This window comes from Pleurodeles waltl, chromosome 6 (assembly GCF_031143425.1).
Source record: "Pleurodeles waltl isolate 20211129_DDA chromosome 6, aPleWal1.hap1.20221129, whole genome shotgun sequence".
Classification (NCBI taxonomy): domain Eukaryota; kingdom Metazoa; phylum Chordata; class Amphibia; order Caudata; family Salamandridae; genus Pleurodeles; species Pleurodeles waltl.
Genome location: NC_090445.1, coordinates 378339222 through 378359343, shown reverse-complemented (window position 1 = coordinate 378359343; position 20122 = coordinate 378339222). Strand labels below are relative to the sequence as shown.

The window sequence follows — 20122 nt, the reverse complement described above, 5'->3', positions numbered from 1 at the left end:
CCTGAAGAGACTGCAAGATACCAACAGTGGATTCCTGGACAAGAAGACCTGTGGAAGAAGGGGACCATGTCCAAGAAGCACAGAAGAGTCCACGAATAGCAGTAGCCCCTACTAACCCGGATGAACGTGCAAAAGGAGAACCATCGGTGGAGAAGAAAAGTCAGTACTGCACCCAAGAAGAAGAAGTCAGGTTCCTGGAGGGCGGAAATGATGTCCCACGCCAAATGGAGGATGGCAGTCGGGTTTGCATCACCAGAGTCCACCAACAAGACTTGGCACACGCAAAGCTCACGGTTTGCGGAAAATGGGGCTGCCCGGGACCAGGAAGGATCAGGTGGACTCTACCCAGGAGGGGTTGTCACAGGGCCCCTCAACAACTCAGAGAGCCCACAGAAGACAAGGAAGCACACACGAGTCCCACAGCACGGGGACAAGAAAGTTGCAGAAGAGCCCTCACAGCACTACGACAAAGGCTCCCATGCCACCGGAGAACCACTCAGGAAGCTGTGCATCACAGGATAGAGTGCTGGGCCCGGAGCTATAAGATGCACGAAGGACTTGGAGGAAGGATGCCAACAAGCCTTGGCAGCTGCAAAAGGCGCGGTGCATGGTGGCACTGTCTTGCACGGGGAGGCAAGGTCTGACCTTCAACATAGTGGGACAGCTGCAAGAGAGGACCGTTGGGACCACTTCAGTCCACCACCCGTGATGCAGGATCCACAAGCTCAGTGGGAGAGGGGATCCACTTAGCCAGTTGTCATCGCAGTTGGTGCCTGCAGAAGCAGGGGAGTGACTCCTTCACCCCAAGGGAGATTCCTTCTTCTTTCTGATGCAGGCTTTCGATGGGCTGTCCTCAGAGGATGCACGACCGGGCAACTGTTGCAGTTGCTTGCAGGAGCCGGAGATACAATGTTGCAGGAGGCGCCTTGCTTCTTTGTTGCAGCTTGTAGATTCCTTGAGGGTCCAGATGCAGTTTCTTCAGTGAGAAGATGAAGTGAAGGATGCAGAGAATTCCTGCTGGAGTATTGCAATCTGAATCTGAGGAACCACGCAAAGGAAAACCCTAAATAGCCCTGAAAGGGGGATTGGTCACCTAACCAAGTAAGGACCTATCAGGGGAGAGCTCTGGTGTCACCTGCTGACACTGGCCACTCAGATGCCCCCAGAGTTCCCTGCCATCCTTAATTTAAAGATGGCAAAACCGAGAGACCCTCTGGAGGAGCTCTGAGCACCAACCCGGGGGTAGTGATGGACAGGGGAGTGGCCACTCCACTTTCCTTTGTCCAGTTTCATGCCAGAGCAGTGGCTGGGGCTCCCTGAACCAGTAGTGACTGGTTTATGCAAGGAGGGCACCAAATGTGCCGTTCAAAAGCATTTCCAGTGGCTTGGGGATGCTACCCCTTCCAAGCCTGGAACACCTATTTCCAAAGGGAGAGGGTGTAACACCCTTCTCCCAAAAGAAATCCTTTGTTCTGTCTTCCTGGGCTTGAGCTGCTCAAGCAACAGGAGGGCAGACACCTGTCTGGGAGGTGGCAGGATCCTGGGCTGCCTGTAAACCTTCAGAAGGCTGTAATGGCAATACTGGAGGTCCTCTAAGGAGCCTCCAGAGTGCATGGAATCATACAACCAATGCTTGCAAAAGCCTTGGGGTATGATTCCAACATGTTTGATACCAAACATCCCTATGTTCGGTGTTACCATTATGTAGTAGGACATAGGTAGTGACCTTTGTCCACTACACACGTAAAATGGCACCCGCACTCACGATGTTTGGGAAAATGGGCCTGGAGTTTGTGGGGGCACCTCTGCTAGTGCAGGGGTGCCCTCACACACAGGTACTTTGCACCCTGCCCTCTGGGCTGGAAGGCCTGCCATAGGGGTGACTTATAATTGACCTGGTGTAGTGAAAAAACGGCAGTGTAATGGGGCTTGCACCTTTTCACGCAGACTGCAATGGCAGTCCTGCAAAAGACATTGCATGGGCTCCCTGCGTGGCAAAATATATGCTGCTGCCCATAGGGATCCCCGGGAGCCCCAGTGCCCTGGGTACCTAGGCACCATATACTAGGGACTTATAAGGGGGGACCAGTATGCCAATTGTGGGTGAAATACAGAGTTTTGGGAGAGAGAACATAATCACTGGGGTCCTGGTTAGCAGGATCCCAGTGAACACAGTCAAGCACACAGACATTAGGCAGAAAAAAGGGGTAACCATGCCAAGAAAGAGGGTACTTTCCTACAGAGGGTAACAAATGAGGGGTGCTGTTTTCTCGGTCCTACATGACCTGCAGGTGAGGCTGGACCACGTGCTGTGCACTGGGGATCTCTGGACTCTTATCCAACATACAACATTCTTGTATAAAACTCTATTTGACCATAACACACCAGAAGTGAAACTATTTTGGGGTAGAGTACCTATTCCTATATTCAGCTAGAAACTACAGTCAACATGGTTGGAGGACTCAGAGATAAAAGATAACCTCCATTTGGCTATCCAAAACTATTCCCATGACAACAAAGGCTCTGCCTCATCTCCCATTATAAAGTGGGAAACTTTTAAGGCGTCTAGATCAGAGGTGTGGTAAGCCGCTCTCCGGAGCTGAGTCTTCACCAATCAGAACATGCACTAAGACGCTTGGAGCAGGCCAAGCCAGAGGACCCATTGATTACAGTACCTTCAACACTTAACTGAGTCATGCTGAGTTTGCTCAAGCGGGGGCGACATATCAGGCCATCTGTTAGTATGGATCATTAAGCCAGAGCCATCACCCAGTCTGACCCTTTCCTTCCGCAATAACAGGCAGGAATTACTACATTTCCAGTGAGAGGTAAACACATATTTCAGTGACTAATATATTGACATCTACGCAGACAGGGGGTCACCAAAGGAAGATGAATGCATGTATGTTTTTTAGAAGGCAGGAATCTCCCCAGTTCATCAGGGAGTGATGCCGTGGTCTGGGGCCCCTACTGCAGAGCAAGAGCTGAAACAAGCAGTTAGAGCATTGTCCAGGGGAAAAATGCCACGGGGCAGACAGGCTGCCTATTGAATTATATGCCACATACCAATGTCTTCTGGTTCCCAAATTACTTGTGACATAAAACACAGCTAAACAGCAACACAGCTTGCCTCCTATGACCAAAGTAGCATTAGTGACATGTATTTTGAAACCTGGCAGAAACCCAGTTGACACGTCTTCCACAGGCAATTGTCTATCCTGAAAACAGATTATAAAATTGTAAGCACAGTACAAGAGACTTCTCCAACACATCCCTTAGGTTATCCATATAGACCAGAATGGATTTTTTCCTCATAAGAACACCTCCCTCAATCTGAGACTATTCTACAAAATTCAAGAAGAGGCAGTAGCCACCTGGCCAGACTCAGACTGTCTAGCAGGTGTTTGACACTATAGATTGGGATTATATCTATTACGTACTCCAGCGATTCGGCATGGGTTATTTTTTAATTTTGGATACAACTCTTCTTCACTGCCCCCACAGCCAGGGTGAAAACTGAGTGGCACTTATTGAACTCCTATCCAATAGCAAGGAGCACCAGAAAGGGGTGCCCATTATCGCCTATATTTTTCTCATTAGCGATGTGTAGGAGGCTGGCCTGGTTTGTAGTGGTACCAAGGGGTACTTACACTCTGCACCAGGTCCAGTTATCCCTTATTAGTGTAGAAGAGGTGTCTAGCAGCTTAGGCTGATAGAAAAGGTTAGCTTAGCAGAGCAGCTTAGGCTGAACTAGGAGACGTGTAAAGCTCCTAATATACCACTGGTGTCATATGCACAATATCATAAGAAAACACAATACACAGATATACTAAAAATAAAGGTACTTTATTTTTATGACAATTTGCCAAAAGTATCTCAGTGAGTACCCTCAGTATGAGGATAGCCAATATACACAAGATATATGTACACAATACCAAAATTATGCAGTAATAGCAATAGAAAGCAATGCAAGCAATGTACAGTCACAATAGATTGCACTGAGAGCACATAGGTATAGGGGCAACACAAACCATATACTCTAGAAGTGGAATGCGAACCACGAATGGACCCCAAACCTATGTGAGCTTGTAGAGGGTCGCTGGGACTGTAAGAAAACAGTGAGGGTTAGAAAAATAGCCCACCCCAAGACCCTGAAAAGTAGGTGTAAAGTGCACCTAAGTTCCCCAGAGAGCACAGAAGTCGTGATAGGGGAATTCTGCAAGGAAGACCAACAACAGCAATGCAACAACAATGGATTTCCAGACGAGAGTACCTGTGGAACAAGGGGACCAAGTCCAAGAGTCACGATCAAGTCGAGAGTGGGCAGATGCCCAGGAAATGCCAGCTGTGGGTGCAAAGAAGCTGCCACCGGATGGTAGAAGCTGTGGATTCTGCAAGAACGAAGAGGACTAGGAACTTCCCCTTTGGAGGATGGATGTCCCACATCGTGAAGAAGCTTGCAGAGGTGTTTCCGTGCAGAAAGACCGCAAACAAGCCTTGCTAGCTGCAAGGGTCGCGGTTAGGGTTTTTGGATGCTGCTGTGGCCCAGGAGGGACCAGGATGTCGCCAATTGCGTGAGGAGACAGAGGGGGCGTCCAGCAAGACAAAGAGCCCACTCAGAAGCAAGCAGCACCCACAGAAGTGCTGGAACAGGCACTACAAAGAAGAGTGAACTGGAGCTCACCCGAAGTCACAAAGGAAGGTCCCACAACGCCAGAGGACAACTCAGGAGGTCGTGCACTGCAGGTTAGAGTGTCTGGGACCCAGGCTTGGCTGTGCACAAAAGAAATCTTGGAAGAGTGCACAGGAGCCGGAGCAGCTGCAAATCACGCGGTACCCAGCAATGCAGTCTAGCGTGGTGAGGCAAGGACTTACCTCCACCAAACTTGGACTGAAGAGTCACTGGTTTGTGGGAGTCACTTGGACAGAGTTGCTGAGTTCCAGGGACCACGCTCGTTGTGCTGAGAGGGGACCCAGAGGACCGGTGATGCAGTCTTTTGGTGCCTGCGGTTGCAGGGGGAAGATTCCGTCGACACACTGGAGATTTCTTCGGAGCTTCTAGTGCAGAGAGGAGGCAGACTACCCCCACAGCATGCACCACCAGGAAAACAGTCGAGAAGGCGGCCGGATCAGCGTTACAAGGTCGCAGTAGTCATCTTTGCTACTTTGTTGCAGTTTTGCAGGCGTCCAGAGCAGTCAGCGGTCGATTCCTTGGCAGAAGGTGAAGAGAGAGATGTAGAGGAACTCTGATGAGCTCTTGCATTCGTTATCTAAAGAATTCCCCAAAGCAGAGACCCTAAATAGCCAGAAAAGAAGGTTTGGCTACTTAGGAAGGAGGATAGGCTAGCAACACAGGTAAGAGCCTATCAGAAGGAGTCTCTGACGTCACCTGCTGGCACTGGCCACTCAGAGCAGTCCAGTGTGCCAGCAGCACCTCTGTTTCCAAGATGGCAGAGGTCTGGAGCACACTGGAGGAGCTCTGGGCACCTCCCAGGGGAGGTGCAGGTCAGGGGAGTGGTCACTCCCCTTTCCTTTGTCCAGTTTCGCGCCAGAGCAGGGCTGGGGGATCCCTGAACCGGTGTAGACTGGCTTATGCAGAGATGGGCACCATCTGTGCCCATCAAAGCATTTCCAGAGGCTGGGGGAGGCTACTCCTCCCCAGCCCTGACACCTTTTTCCAAAGGGAGAGGGTGTAACACCCTCTCTCTGAGGAAGTCCTTTGTTCTGCCTTCCTGGGCCAAGCCTGGCTGGACCCCAGGAGGGCAGAAACCTGTCTGAGGGGTTGGCAGAAGCAGCAGCTGCAGTGAAACCCCGGGAAAGGTAGTTTGGCAGTACCCGGGTCTGTGCTAGAGACTCGGGGATCATGGAATTGTCTCCCCAATGCCATTCTGGCTTTGGGGTGACAATTCCATGATCTTACACATGTTACATGGCCATGTTCGGAGTTACCATTGAGACGCTATACATATGTGGTGACATATGTATAGTGCACGCGTGTAATGGTGTCCCCGCACTCACGAAGTCCGGGGAATTTGCCATGAACAATGTGGGGGCACCTTGGCTAGTGCCAGGGTGCCCACACACTAAGTAACTTAGCACCCAACCTTTACCAGGTAAAGGTTAGACATATAGGTGACTTATAAGTTACTTAAGTGCAGTGGTAAATGGCTGTGAAATAACGTGGACGTTATTTCACTCAGGCTGCAGGCTGTGGAATTGTCAGAGCTCCCTATGGGTGGCAAAAGAAATGCTGCAGCCCATAGGGATCTCCTGGAACCCCAATATCCTGGGTACCTCATTACAATATACTAGGGAATTATAAGGGTGTTCCAGTATGCCAATGTAAATTGGTGAAATTGGCCACTAGCCTGTTAGTGACAATTTGGAAAGAAATGAGAGAGCATAACCACTGAGGTTCTGGTTAGCAGAGCCTCAGTGAGACAGTTAGTCATAACACAGGTAACACATACAGGGCACACTTATGAGCACTGGGGCCCTGGCTGGCAGGGTCCCAGTGACACATACAACTAAAACAACATATATACAGTGAAATATGGGGGTAACATGCCAGGCAAGATGGTACTTTCCTACACGATGTAACCCTTAGCCTATAAAATGAGACAGGAGGGTGTGATGTGGGGAATCCCCCTGAGAAGGATCGCGCAGGTAATTTCACTTTATGCAGACAACATGCTGCTATACATAAAGGACATCAAAGTTGATCTAACCCATCTAGCACGCAACATGGAAGACTATGGCAGGGTTATAAGGTCTAAGGGTTAACTATAATAAGTCCTGTGTGTATCCATTAGCTCTGTTGCAGTGACAACAAACTGTCAGTTTAGCAGGAAGGACAATACGCTGTGGTCCACTCATCTTTTGCTACCTGAGCATACACTTATACCACAAGAAAGATGATCCGATTGATGTGAACATTGGTGGGGCTGTGCAGTCCATGTGGGCCTAAGTGGCATTTTGGTCTAGCCTGCTATCAGTTGCAGACTGTAGTGATGTGGCGTAACAAAGCTATAGTGGAATGCACACTGTTATCACTGGAGACGTTGATGGACAAGTGGGAAGATGAGGGTAAATTTTTGCTTTACATTAGGATACTATAAGAAATTGGGTTACTGGTGGAGGGGTAAAGTCACAATCCTTCTCAGGGTGAAGCCACAAGCAACCCCAAATTAACCTGTGCTCAATGCCCTGGTAGCTTGGGACACAGCAATCAGGCTTAACTTAGAGGCAATGTGTAAAGTATTTATGCAGCACTTCAAGCAGTAATAAAGTGAAAACACCACACAAGGAAAATCCCACTCCATTTTAGAAAAATAGAGTACATTTTTTATGAATAAATCAAGACCAAAAATCCAATCAGTGAAACTGGAGATATGTAAGTTTAAAGATTTCAGGGAAAATAGTGACAAAAAGCACCAAGTGACAACTGTGTTTATTTGGTCATGCCAGACCGAGACAAAGTCACAAGTTGAAGCTGACCGCAATGGAGCACGGGCCAGATACAGGGACCCCCATAGGCCTGCTGAACACAGTACCTTAATCCTGGTTGTGGTGAGGTCCACTCTCCCATGTTGAGGATGTTTTGTACGGTAAAAGCGATGTGAGGTCCAGGAAAGGAGGTGCATTGTACATCCGTGGTTTGGGGGAGCTGTGAAATGCAAGGCGATGTCTTTGCGTGGAGATGCATCGCACAGTGGTGGTTCCGGTGGGTTGCGCTGGCTGAGGTGAAGTTCTTACGGGGATGTGTCAGGTCCGATGGCCTGAGGGGGACGTCAACACAGCAGAGGCGATGCATCAGTTCTTAGAGTGATATGTTGAGTGTCAGAGGCAATACGTTGATTTTGCACGAGAGGTGCACCACTCTGCAGGATGATGCGTTGGTTCTGCTGGATCCACAGATGGACTGTCAGCGCAACCCCAGGCCCATTTCCTAGGATACCGACTGGGGTGGCATCCTTTGGGAGGTTAGGACACACAGATAGCAGAGTCCACGTGCAGGGGTCAAGGGTGTTGGAAGCCTGGTTTGTCCCTGAGGCTTCTGATCAGGAGACAGGACTACTAGCCCTTGGAGTCCTGGGTTCAGAGATGCATGTCCAGTCCTACTCAGACAAACAGGAGAAAGCATGGCAGCAGGTCAGCACAGCAGGGCAGCAATCCTGTAAAGCAGCAGTCCCACAGAGTGACATTCCTTTTAGCACCGCAGCAATCCTTCCTGATAGAGTCTACAGGTCAAGTAACGTACTGAAGAGTTGGGTCTAGGGATCCAACATTTATACCTGATGCCCACGTTGAAGGGCAGGAAGCTCCTAGACGTTTCCACCCCCCTGATGTGCCAGGCATCCCTTTCCTCCCCATCATGGCCCAAGCTTGTTTTTGGTCACAAAATACTACTGACAACCCACTGTGATTGTGCTCAGGCAGAGCCTTTGTGATTTGCTAGTGTGGGATGTGACAGCTCCTTCCCCTCGTTAACTCAGAATGGCCCATCCTACCAACATATATCTTCCCTTTGTCTCACTGTCTAGGAGTAATACACAGAGATCAACTGCAAGGTATACCTAGTCATGTGACCCAGGATCAGACTGCAGGCACCAAATGGGTACAACAAGTATAAGCCATCTTTCTAAAAAATCAATTTTCAGAGTTGTGATTAAAAATCCGACTTTACCATTAACAAGGGCTTTTTATCACAGTTCTTTACACATCAAACCTGACCTGCCTACCTGTTCCCAATGGGATGTTACAGCTTTTTAAATGTAAAAAGTAACTTCAATGTTATCCATAGGGCAAGGTAGGTCTTGCAGCTGTGAAAAAATGAATTTAGGAGGTTTTGGACCGGTAATACCTAAATATACATGTCCTACCTTTTTAATATAGTCCACCCTGCCCTCTGGGCTGTTTAGGCCCTACACTAGGTGTGACATATATGTATTAAAAAGGAAGGTTTGGGCCTGGGAAAGATTTTTTTTTTTTTTTTGCCAGGTCGAAATTGCAGTCTATACTGCACACATAGGCTGCAATTGCAGGCCTGAAACGTGTTTAAAAGGCTAGTTAAGCGGGTGGCACAACTATTGCTGCAGGCCCACTAGTAGCATTTAATTTACAGGCACTGGGTACATTACGCGGGACATTACAAGAGACTTGCAAGTAAAATAAATGTGCCAATTGGGTGTATGCCAATTTTACCATGTTTAAAGGAGAGAGCACTAACACTTTAGCACTGGTTAGCAGTGGTAAATTGTGCAGAGTCCTAAAGGCCAATAAAAACGGGTTCAGAAAACAGGATGGTGAATGTAAAAAGTTTGGGGATGGTCATGCAAAAAGGGCCAAGTCAAACAGATATTACATACTCTCAGACAACAGCTTCACATAAGCACTGAGGAACCCCGACACATGCCCGTATCCAGGTGCTCTATAGTGGGTGGAAGTTAGAGGACAGTGTCCTGGCTTACCAAAGCAATAGTGGAATACACACAGGTATCACTGCAGCCCTTGATGGACAAATGGGAAGATGAGGTTGGTTGTGTATTTAATGACAAAGACTGGCAGAGGGCACTCAAATATCCATAAATAGTTTCTCGAAATGCTCATTTTGGGTATATTCAGATCAATATAGAGCACAGAGCATATCTAACACCTCAGAAGTTGAGTCAGATCTACCCCAGCACCCCAGTAATGTGCCCCAGATGTGGGAATGTAAAAATCAACCAACTGCATATAATGCGGTATTACCCATTGCTGATCACGCTCCTGGCGGGCAGTTGTCATTGACATAGAAGCGTAGAAGGGAAAAGAGCATACAGGGCGATCAAGGTCAGTCTACTAGGTATGCACACCTTGTCCAAAAATAATAAAGTGTCTGCAAAGTTCATGGACCTGTCATTGCTACTACCAAAAAGGGTCAGTTTTAGGAGTTTGAAGGCACAAATATCTCCCACAACAGATGCTTGAAGGAGCGATGTGCTGTATTGGCCAGATCTAAAGGGTAGGATGTTTCCGAGAGAAGAACATAAGGGCCTCCTTACAAAGCCAATATCAGATCACTGGGATGGAGTGCTCATCAGGTTCAAAACAGACAGAGGCAATGATGCAAGACCATCTTGAATGGTAGAAAAGAACCCCCCAACACCCCCAATGATAGTCATTCGCTGCCTGAATGTGCACTTGAATGTGATTACCTATGATGCAGCTATGCTGGGATACGACCTGTTACTTGGAGTAAGACTCTTTGTAATGTAATGTAACCTGGATTTGTACAGTGCGACTAATCACATGTGAGTGTTCAGGCCCTGAGTAGGTGCGGGCTCTGCATGTAGGTTCAGATGAAGAGCGAGGTTTTCAGCTTCTTGCAGAACTCCATAAGTGACGTGGCTGCCCTGATGTGCTGGGAAGGTCAATCCAGGCGTTGACTGACAAGTAAGAGAGCACCCTGCCTCCTGTCTTGCTTCTATGGATCCGGGGGTGTGGCCGAGCGCAAGTGAAGCAGAGCGAGGTTCCTGGTTGGTTGGTCGAAGTGAAGGTGGTGGTTGAAGTAGGTGGGACCCAGGTTGTGTAATGCCTTTTAGGCGTGGGTGGGTGTGAGAAAACAGGGCTGATTGCAGAGGCCCCCTAACATTTTGTCCCTATTTTCCACTTTTTGCTGGTGTTTTCCTGACTCTGATGGTGCCCTGGGTACTGTTAACCAGTCCCATGGCCTGTGCTCTGTGCAAAATCAGTATACAAATTAGGTTAATTATAATTGGCTAAGTCAACCTACCTATAAGTCCCTAGTGTATGGTAAGGCATGCAGGTTTAGGGACCACAGCATAGGTAGAGCACCCATAGGTGCACTGCTGAGGTGCCCAGTGTCATTTTAAAGGCAGGCCTGCCTTGCTGGCTGCTTTTAAATGAAAGTTCTATGCAAATTCGACTTTGGAATTAAAAGTAGTTCCAAAGTCTTAAACCACCTTATTTTTACATATAAGTCACCCCTAAGGTCTGCCCTATGTGCCCCTAGGGCTGGGTGCCATGTAACTATAAGCAGGGACCTTATAAAAATAGTTTTATAAGCCCTGGTGAGGTAAAAACAGCCAAATTAGTTTTTCCCTCATTGCAGTGAATGGCCTTCATAGGCTAGAATGGGGAGACTTTATTTTCATTTTAAGAGTCCCCTTAAGTAATGGATACCAAGTGTTTGGTATCATATTAATTATTATAGTAAATCCCACAACTTCCAGTTGTTGGATTTAATATAACGTTTTCAGGTAAAGAGTTTTTAACTTTACCTGAAAAGTTGCCAATTTCAGCCCTGCATTGTTTTTGCTGCTGTGCTCTGATTGGCCAGCCTCTGGCAGCCTGGCCAGGCTGCCTTGATGAGGTGTGAAGTGGGCTGGCTTCACACAAAGAGATGTGTCTGTGGGAGGGAATTTCCCCTCAGCAAATGGTGAGGCAAGAAGGGGGAGGGCTGCCAAACTGGTCTTCAAAGACAGAGAAGGACATTCGGAGCAACCCAGCAACACCCCCACATCCTGAAACCCCAGACAACTAGGTGCCCCCTTGATTAGATTAGGAGAGGGCAGGAGAGGGGTGTGTTTATGATTTTTAGCCACACCAGTGGGTGGGCTCAGCCAGATGTAACCTCCAAAAATCAGATTCAGCCATGATTGATTTCTGAAGAATGTTTTCTCCTGCGATTGATTTTTGCCGCACTCCCCAGGAAGTGGTCATCAAAGGGGGAAGGACCCTGCACCTGATTGGAGAATCAGGACCCCCCTGTTTCTCGCCCAGGAACAAGGATAAAACTGGCAGACCTGCACCCACACCTCAGTTCCCTACCACATCCAACAAGGAAGAACCAAATGAGAAGAAGGACTGCCCTGCTGGACCCCTGGCCTGCACCTGGAACCTGCACTCAGAAGGACTGCACCAGCTGCACACTTGGGCTTCACCACAAGAAGGACTTTGCCTGGCTTCAACTGGTTCAAGGAGGGACTCCCTGTTTGCTACAGGTGAAAAATTGCTAACCAGCGTCCTCTGCACCAACTCCTGAAGAAACCAACCAGCTGACCACTGTCCAGTGGCCAAAAAGGAGTTTGCGGCAGGTGCATTCTGGGAGTTGTAGTCTGCACCCCAAAAGATCATCTCAGAGCTTCTGGACCCTTGGAGTGAGCTGTGGACCCCAAAAGAACCTTAAAAGAACATCTGGGACAAACCCCAGAAGTTTGGAGAAGTTTTGAGAACTTTTGAAAAAAAGCTCCATAGAGGGACCGACTCGCCGCTGCAACTTTAGCCGGCTTGCCTCAACCATGACCCAGCCTGATTTGCAGGTTCGTCCAGGTAAAGAAAATCTCCAAAAAAGAGACTAAGGGGGTCATTCTGACCCCCGCGGGCGGCGGGAGCCGCGCGCCTGGAGGGAGCCGCCATATGGAGGCCATTCTGGCTTTCCCGCTGGGCTGGCGGGCGACCGCCAGAAGGCCGCCCGCCAGCCCAGCGGGAAACCCCTCCCCACGAGGAAGATGGCTCCGAATGGAGCCGGCGGAGTGGGTATGTGCGACGGGTGCAGTGGCACCCGTCGCGTATTTCAGTGTCTGCAAAGCAGACACTGAAATACAAAGTGGGGCCCTCTTACGGGGGCCCCTGCAGTGCCCATGCCACTGGCATGGGCACTGCAGGGGCCCCCAGGGGCCCCACAACACCCCATACCGCCATCCTGTTCCTGGCGGGCGACCCGCCAGGAACAGGATGGCGGTATGGGGTGTCAGAATCCCCATGGCGGCGCAGCAAGCTGCGCCGCCATGGAGGATTCTGCAGGACAGCGGAAAACCGGCGGGAGACCGCCGGTTTTCCTGTTCTGACCGCGGCTGAACCGCCGCGGTCAGAATGTCCTGAGGAACACCGCCAGCCTGTTGGCGGTGCTCCCGCATCCCCGGCCCCGGAATGACCCCCTAAGTCCGAAGGTAAAAAGTTGACCGGGACCTCCCAGCCAGCGTATCTGAGGAGGGCTCCAGGGACGTCAGATCAAGATTCAGGTTTACCTTGGTCGAAGGAATTTCACCTCAAAAAAACGACTAAGTCCGAAGGTAAAAATCTCCACTGAGAATTCCCGCGACGCGTATCCGGAGAGGGCTCCAGGAGGTCGGATTGGACTGGCAGGTTCGTCCCGCTGAAGAAAATCTTCGGAAAAGAGACTAAGGGGGTCATTCTGACCCCCGCGGGCGGCGGGAGCCGCCATATGGCCGCTCCGCGGTCGAAAGACCGCGGAGGCCATTCTGGCTTTCCCGCTGGGCTGGCGGGCGACCGCCAGAAGGCCGCCCGCCAGCCCAGCGGGAAACCCCTCCCCACGAGGAAGCCAGCTCCGAATGGAGCCGGTGGAGTGGGTATGTGCGACGGGTGCAGTGGCACCCGTCGCGTATTTCAGTGTCTGCAAAGCAGACACTGAAATACAAAGTGGGGCCCTCTTACAGGGGCCCCTGCAGTGCCCATGCCATTGGCATGGGCACTGCAGGGGCCCCCAGGGGCCCCACAACACCCCATACCGCCATCCTGTTCCTGGCGGGCGACCCGCCAGGAACAGGATGGCGGTATGGGGTGTCAGAATCCCCATGGCGGCGATTCTGCAGGACAGCGGAAAACCGGCGGGAGACCGCCGGTTTTCCTGTTCTGACCGCGGCTGAACCGCCGCGGTCAGAATGTCCTGAGGAGCACCGCCAGCCTGTTGGCGGTGCGGGGTCGGAATGACCCCCTAAGTGCGAAGGTAAACTTTTGACCAGGGCCTCCCGCAGCCTGTAGTCGAGCAGGGCTCCATCTCGGTCAGCCTTAAACTTTCACTTTGCCCCGGCCGAAGTGCAACCAAATGACCCGATTGGCGCTTTTTGTTTCTAGGCACTAAAAAAAAAAAAAATCTTTAAAAATTCATATCTCCAGTTCCCCTTATCCGATTGTATTCGTTTTTGTGTCATTTTAAAGATAAAAATATATTCTATTTTTATAAATTGGTTTTGGATTTTTAAACTGTTTCCAGTGTTTTATTTAATTACTGTTTTGTGAAATTTGAATGCTTTACACTCTGGCCCTCATTACAACTTTGGCGGGCGGCGGAGGCCGCCCGCCAAAGTTGCGCGTCGTGAATACCGCACCGCGGTCGGAAGACCGCGGCGGGTATTCAGAGTTTTCCCCTGGGCTGGCGGGCGGCCGCCGAAAGGCCGCCCGCCAGCCCAGGGGAAAACGACCTTCCCACCATGAAGCCGGCTCGTAATCGAGCCGGCGGAGTGGGAAGGTGCGACGGGTGCTACTGCACCCGTCGCGTATTTCACTGTCTGCTATGCAGACAGTGAAATACATTTTGGGGCCCTCTTACGGGGGCCCCTGCAGTGCCCATGCCGTTGGCATGGGCACTGCAGGGGCCCCCAGGGGCCCCGCGACTCCCCCTCCCGCCATCCGGTTCCCGGCGGGAGAACCGCCAGGAACTGGATGGCGGGAGGGGGAGTCGGAATCCCCAAGCCGGCGCAGCAAGCTGCGCCGGCTTGGAGGATTCCTTGGGGGCAGCGGGAAACCGGCGGGAGACCGCCGGTTTCCCTTCTCTGACTGCGGCTAAGCCGCCGCGGTCAGAATGCCCCGCGGGGCACCGCCGGCCTGTCGGCGGTGCTCCCGCGTGCCGCGGCCCTGGCGGTTCTATACCGCCAGGGTCGTAATGAGGGCCTCTGTCTCTTAATTTAAGCCTTGTTGCTCTTTGCCAAGCTACCGAGGGTTGAGCTGGGTTTAATTTACTGAGACCTAACTGGACCTAAGTGGAGGTTAGTCGCCTATTGCTAAGTGTAGGTACTTACCTGCCCTTACCAATAACCCATTTTCCAACAGTGGGCATCTTGAACAGGCAAAGTTTCTGAATGGGGAGACAGTGTAATTCTTGGAGGTGAGGTGCGATGTGTGGTTGACGAGTGAGGTTGGGTAGTATTCTGGCGGCGATGTTTTGGATGGTTTGCAGCTTGTGTAGCAGGTGTGCGGATATGCCGTAGTAGAGATCATTGCCATAGGGCCTGTCTGACGATGTTTCTGGTGCCTGGAGTGAGCTATTCAATGATTTTTCTGAGCATGTAGAGTATATGAAAGCAGGAGGAAGTGATTGCATTGATTTGATATCTCATGGTGAGGATGGTGTTCAAGATGATGCCCAGGTTTCTGGTGTGGTCAGAGGGTCTGGAGGTAGGGCCTAGTTTTCTGGACCACTAGGTGGAGTCCCAGGGTGAGCTTTTGTTGCTGAATAGCAGCACTTCCGTCTTGTCCGCATTAAGTTTAAGATAGTTATCTTTCATCTAGTTGACAATTTTGGTCAAGCACATTTTGAAGTTACTTTTGGTGGTGTTGGTGTCATTTTGGGTGTCATCGGCATAAGAGATGATGTTGAGTCAGTAGGTCCGAATGGAGCTTGTTAGAGGAGTCATGTATATGTTAAAAAGAGTGGGGCTGAGTGTAGAGCCTTGAGAGACTCTGCAGATTAGGACCTTGGCTTATGAGGTGAACAGACAGAGCTTGACCCATGGGCTCTTCCGGTCAGGAAGGAGGGTATCTACTTGTGAGCTGGTCCTTGAATTCTGGTTTTGTGGAGTCTGGAGATGAGTGTGTGGTGGAAGACTGTATTGAAAGTGGTGGAAACATTGAGGAGGATGAGTGCAGCAGTCTGGCTTCGATCTAGTCTGGTGCTAATGTCATTCAAAGCTGCAATGAGGGCCATCTCATTGCTGTGGTTGCTGTGGAAACCAGATTGTGATCTGTCCAGGAATTTGTAGCATTCAAGGTAGTGGGACAGCTGATGATTGATTGCCATTTCTATCACTTTGAATAGGAAGGAAATAACTCAGTAGTTGTCCAGAAAAATGGCTTTACCAATAGAGGCGTTGATGATGCTTTTGAGTGCAGTGCTTATCATGGTTCTCCCTAAGTTGAAGAAGCGGTCAGGACATGGGTCCGTGGGGGGCCCCAAGCACATGGATGCCATTACAGCCACTACGTTTTCGTTGGTCTGCAGGGTCCACTCTATGGCTAGATTTAAGTAGGCAAGCTGTGACTCACTCCTTAAGTGCTCTAACAGTACAGTACCAGCGTGGCCTCAATTTGTATGAAGCCCTGTTGATGCCAGCCATGGCCAACACCTTAGACAGCTTTATTGACCAGTTGAACTACAATAAGCCCATGTCTGTGGGCCCTTGCCAATCACGCCCTCTGGAAAGGTAAGATGGGGAACGACTGGAGAGATCAGGGAGGGAGGGAATTAGTCATGATTAATACAGCATGGAGTATGAATGTTCCAACTACTATGGTGTCTGATATGAGATATTGAATATTTGACACGTTCTACTCTGTTTGTGCTGTTTGTGTTAAAATGCTATTAAACTTGTTTAAAAAACATCACATTAGAGGCCCAATTCATGAACAAATGTAAATCTACACCAGTTGGTTTAGGCGTAGGTCCTCCTATGAAGGTAGAAGAGTGACATCTTTCCTTGACTATACAGAAGTGTAAGTAGTTACTGATGCATAATTGCACATGGTGTACAATTATGCCTGTTTAAATTTTACAAAAAGTACTCTTGCACATGCTGACTTTCACTTCGAAATATTTTGTCCCCTTCACCACCTCACATTTCGGGGAAGTTTCCTGTATGTCCCCATCTTAGAAAATAACTTACTTCATCCTTCCCTGGTGTAAGTCTCCAATTGTTTAAACAGTTTGATTGCACTTAGAAAGGTTTTTGAGTAACCACAAAACACATGGTAGTGGATGTGCAAAGACTTTCCAGAGTATCCCCACCCTGGTATGCCTACTCACCTGCCGAAATGAAGAATTATGGCAGATGAAATCTCACTCCATACTTGTGTGGCATTAACTGGGAATAAAGTGATTTACTGGTGTAAATTTTCAGTTGTTGGCTAAATGTTTGAATTTGTACTATTAAATCATTGCCACTTGTGAGTTGAACTTACATGTATGGATGGCTTTGTGAATCAGGCCCTCCGTATCACAACTATAACTGTTTGTGCCATTACATGTATTGTGCCCACTATTTTCCGGGCTCCCCAAAATAATATGAGAATCTTGCAAACAAAGGCTTTTGGTTATTTAACGGTCTATTGTCTCTTTCTCCACTGCAGCTTAAGAGCGGAGTTAAATTGAACAAATTTGTGAAACCCATTCCACTGCCACCAGCCAACAAGAAGGTAAAGGCAGGTGATGTGTGCAGTGTAGCAGGCTGGGGGAAAACTGCAGAAGACGAGTGGTTTTCAGACAAGCTGCAGGAAGTGAACTTGAAAGTTGTGGAAGTGAAAGAGTGCAAGAAGGTCTCAAAGAGCTTTGAAGAGGATTCCATGATATGTGCTGGGGATCCCAATGAGGGGAAGGCCTCGTTCAGGGTATGTATGTGCTTTACAATCAGTTTGATACCTGTAGTACCCTCTCCAGTAAGGCGCTACTCATTACCTGTTAAGTGCCCTTGAGAAAGCAACATCTGGGGCAGCATCGATGAACTTCTCTATGATGTTGTCAGAAATGTCTGGACCTGGAATGTATCTCTGGGTGCGGACCTAAATACCACAGTTAGAACTGGTCAATTTGCAAGGAAACATCCTGATCTTCCCTTTCATCATAGGAATCCTTTCCCTTCACGGGCAATAGCTCAGTCATACAAGAGGAGCGTTACTGATATCAGAAGAAGTGTAGCAACACTGTATGGTTGGACACTTGTGGATTTCCACCGCTTCCATTAGCGTAATCCTTTTTCACTTTTGTTTTTCTGTGTAACATCAGTTTGCCAAGCATGCTGTGCAATACGGCAAAACAAAAAAATCAAGCTTGAGACTGGGGGGGAAGCATTTCCCTTGCATGCTGGAAAAGAAAATGTTTTATGGTGTTTTTACCAGAAACACTTTCTTTTTCCCAGTGCTGTGGATGACTTGTTGAAGTCTTCTGCACTGTGAAAGTAGTGTGGTGAATTTCAACAGGTCATTGTTTGCCAAGTCTAAAGCAGTTAAAATCCACCAAATCCATGCAGCCTATTGTCCTGCTCAACAAGAATTGACAACAAGCAGCAGAGATATGATGGCAACATTAGACTAACTGCTTTGTTCCATGATGATAGGGCACTTCTCGAGTTCCAGGAGGACACCACGATAGAAGGCTTCAGGGACTGTGAAGCATAGTGGTCAAAGAAAGGTGGCAGATGCAGCTAATGGCCATGCACAGCCAAGAGAAAGTTTCAGTTGCCATACTTGGACTATGTAGAAGAGGGATAGAAAGAGAATAAAAAATATTGAGAAGTACAAAGAAAATAGAAGAGAAGATAGAGAGAAGGGGTTCTAGAAATAAGAGAAGATTAAGAGAAAGAAAAGAGAGTAACCAGAACAAGCAAAGGGGTCAGAAGGGGCAGGAATGGGACAATAGCTGCAGCAGCAAAAATAAATAGATAGTGGGGTGAAGACTGAGAGAGGAAGCGGGGCAGAAATTGGGAGACTGGGAGTAAATAAAGAAAGTGGGAGAAGCCTAAAGGAGCAAAATTAGAGCTAGGTACATGTAGAGAAACGGTGGTTGGAGATTTTAAGTGGAATTTATAGTTTATCATGTTTTGCCGAATACAACTGGCCAAATGTAATTTCAAAGCACAATTATGCACTTTAGTTTTTAAAAGGGATGTTAGTGTAAGATCCAAAAATCTCCCTGCATATTGGTCTTTGAAATTCTAATAAGGTCTAACCAATGTTACTTGACCCACATTGCTTTTCACAAATTGACGGAACCCCCTTATTATTTGTTACTACATGCTCTTGGTAGGACGTGCTGACACATTCTCTCTTAATACTTATCAGCCATGTCTACATTTGCTGGTGTAGTTGCTGGACAGTAAATCCACTTGCTGAGAAGGTAAAGTTCTATTAAAGAAGTGATTTGGCACTCTAGTGTATATTTAAATATGACAGTCTCTTAACTGTTTTCATAACACGAAGCTTGATTTTTATCTGCAATTGTAGTAATGCTGAATAATTCCTTTGCAAGGAAGTATTTTCCATTTCTAGTACACATGGCAAGCTTACATGTTTTCTATATTCACCACTCAAATATGTTGTTGCTCATCCAAGCAATGTTAGTCACATAGAAGGTGCCACCATGAGAGTTCCATGCAAGGAGCCTACTGCACGTGAAAGAGTAGAAAATGGCCATAATTCCAGAAGTGGAGGACTCTGTGGCATCCAAATGGGAGGTACCATGCAAGTAACATCAAACAGTGATAATATAACAGAGCAGTCCTAAACGCAAATTGTGAAACAACCACTCAGAACATTAGAGGCAATGATGTTGCTAGTGTCCTCAGCCAGGCCATAGGGCTCAAATTGACCCATCCTGTACTCACACAGTCACCCATACTTTACAATGCCAACCTGGCTTGCTCGTCGATGTCCAATTAAGGTCTCCTTTTGAACAACACCCTTCGCACAATCTTCCTGTACCTTTAAGGGGTGTATGCCAATGTTGGCGCCATTGCCAGAAAGAAGGACCTTGGTTCAGCTTGATGCTGGTGTTACTGCTTTAAGTCCCTGCAGTTTTGAATGGTGCTTTTTATGAAATGTAACTGAACGATCTGTCTTTTCTTTCAACCTTTCTGAAATTCATTGTGGCACATTCGTAACTTCCAGTGTAAAATAAAAAATAAAAAAATTCATTTAGTTTCCGCCATTGTTTCATTCCTAAAATGTTTAAAACACACTGTTCGCCTCTAATTTCTCAACCCTCTGTAAGGGTTTTTTATATTAGTGGCAAATCACATCAATACTTTACTTACAAAGTTGTTCGGAGTTGGGAAACTCCACACTTCATGAAGCAGTTTAATTTTCCTAACTTTATGTGAAGTAAGGTTTATCCTTACGGGCCTTCCAGGTGTGATGATTTCCTGATGCAGAATGTCTCGGGTAGGACATCCTTTGGCAAAACATTTTGGAGTGTGGAGGCTGGACATTCACCACCAGAGTTAAGAGGTGTGGGAGGTAGGGTTCTGAGCCGAGGCCACCTTATTTGAAAAAAAGAACAAAAACAATACTTGATAAGCTCTGCATTGCACAAAGCTTGCACAGTCTGGAAAAT

The 20122-nt window shown here is 48.3% G+C and overlaps 1 protein-coding gene across 1 annotated transcript in view; it reads left to right on the top strand.

The window, feature by feature from the left end:
* LOC138299766 (granzyme B-like) overlaps positions 1 to 20122 on the top strand; it is a 140484-nt gene that overhangs the window by 87621 nt on the left and 32741 nt on the right. Inside the window, exon 4 of the mRNA XM_069238306.1 lies at positions 17146 to 17403. Within this exon, the coding sequence (XP_069094407.1) occupies positions 17146 to 17403 (258 nt within the window). The remainder of the gene's footprint in view (positions 1 to 17145; positions 17404 to 20122) is intronic.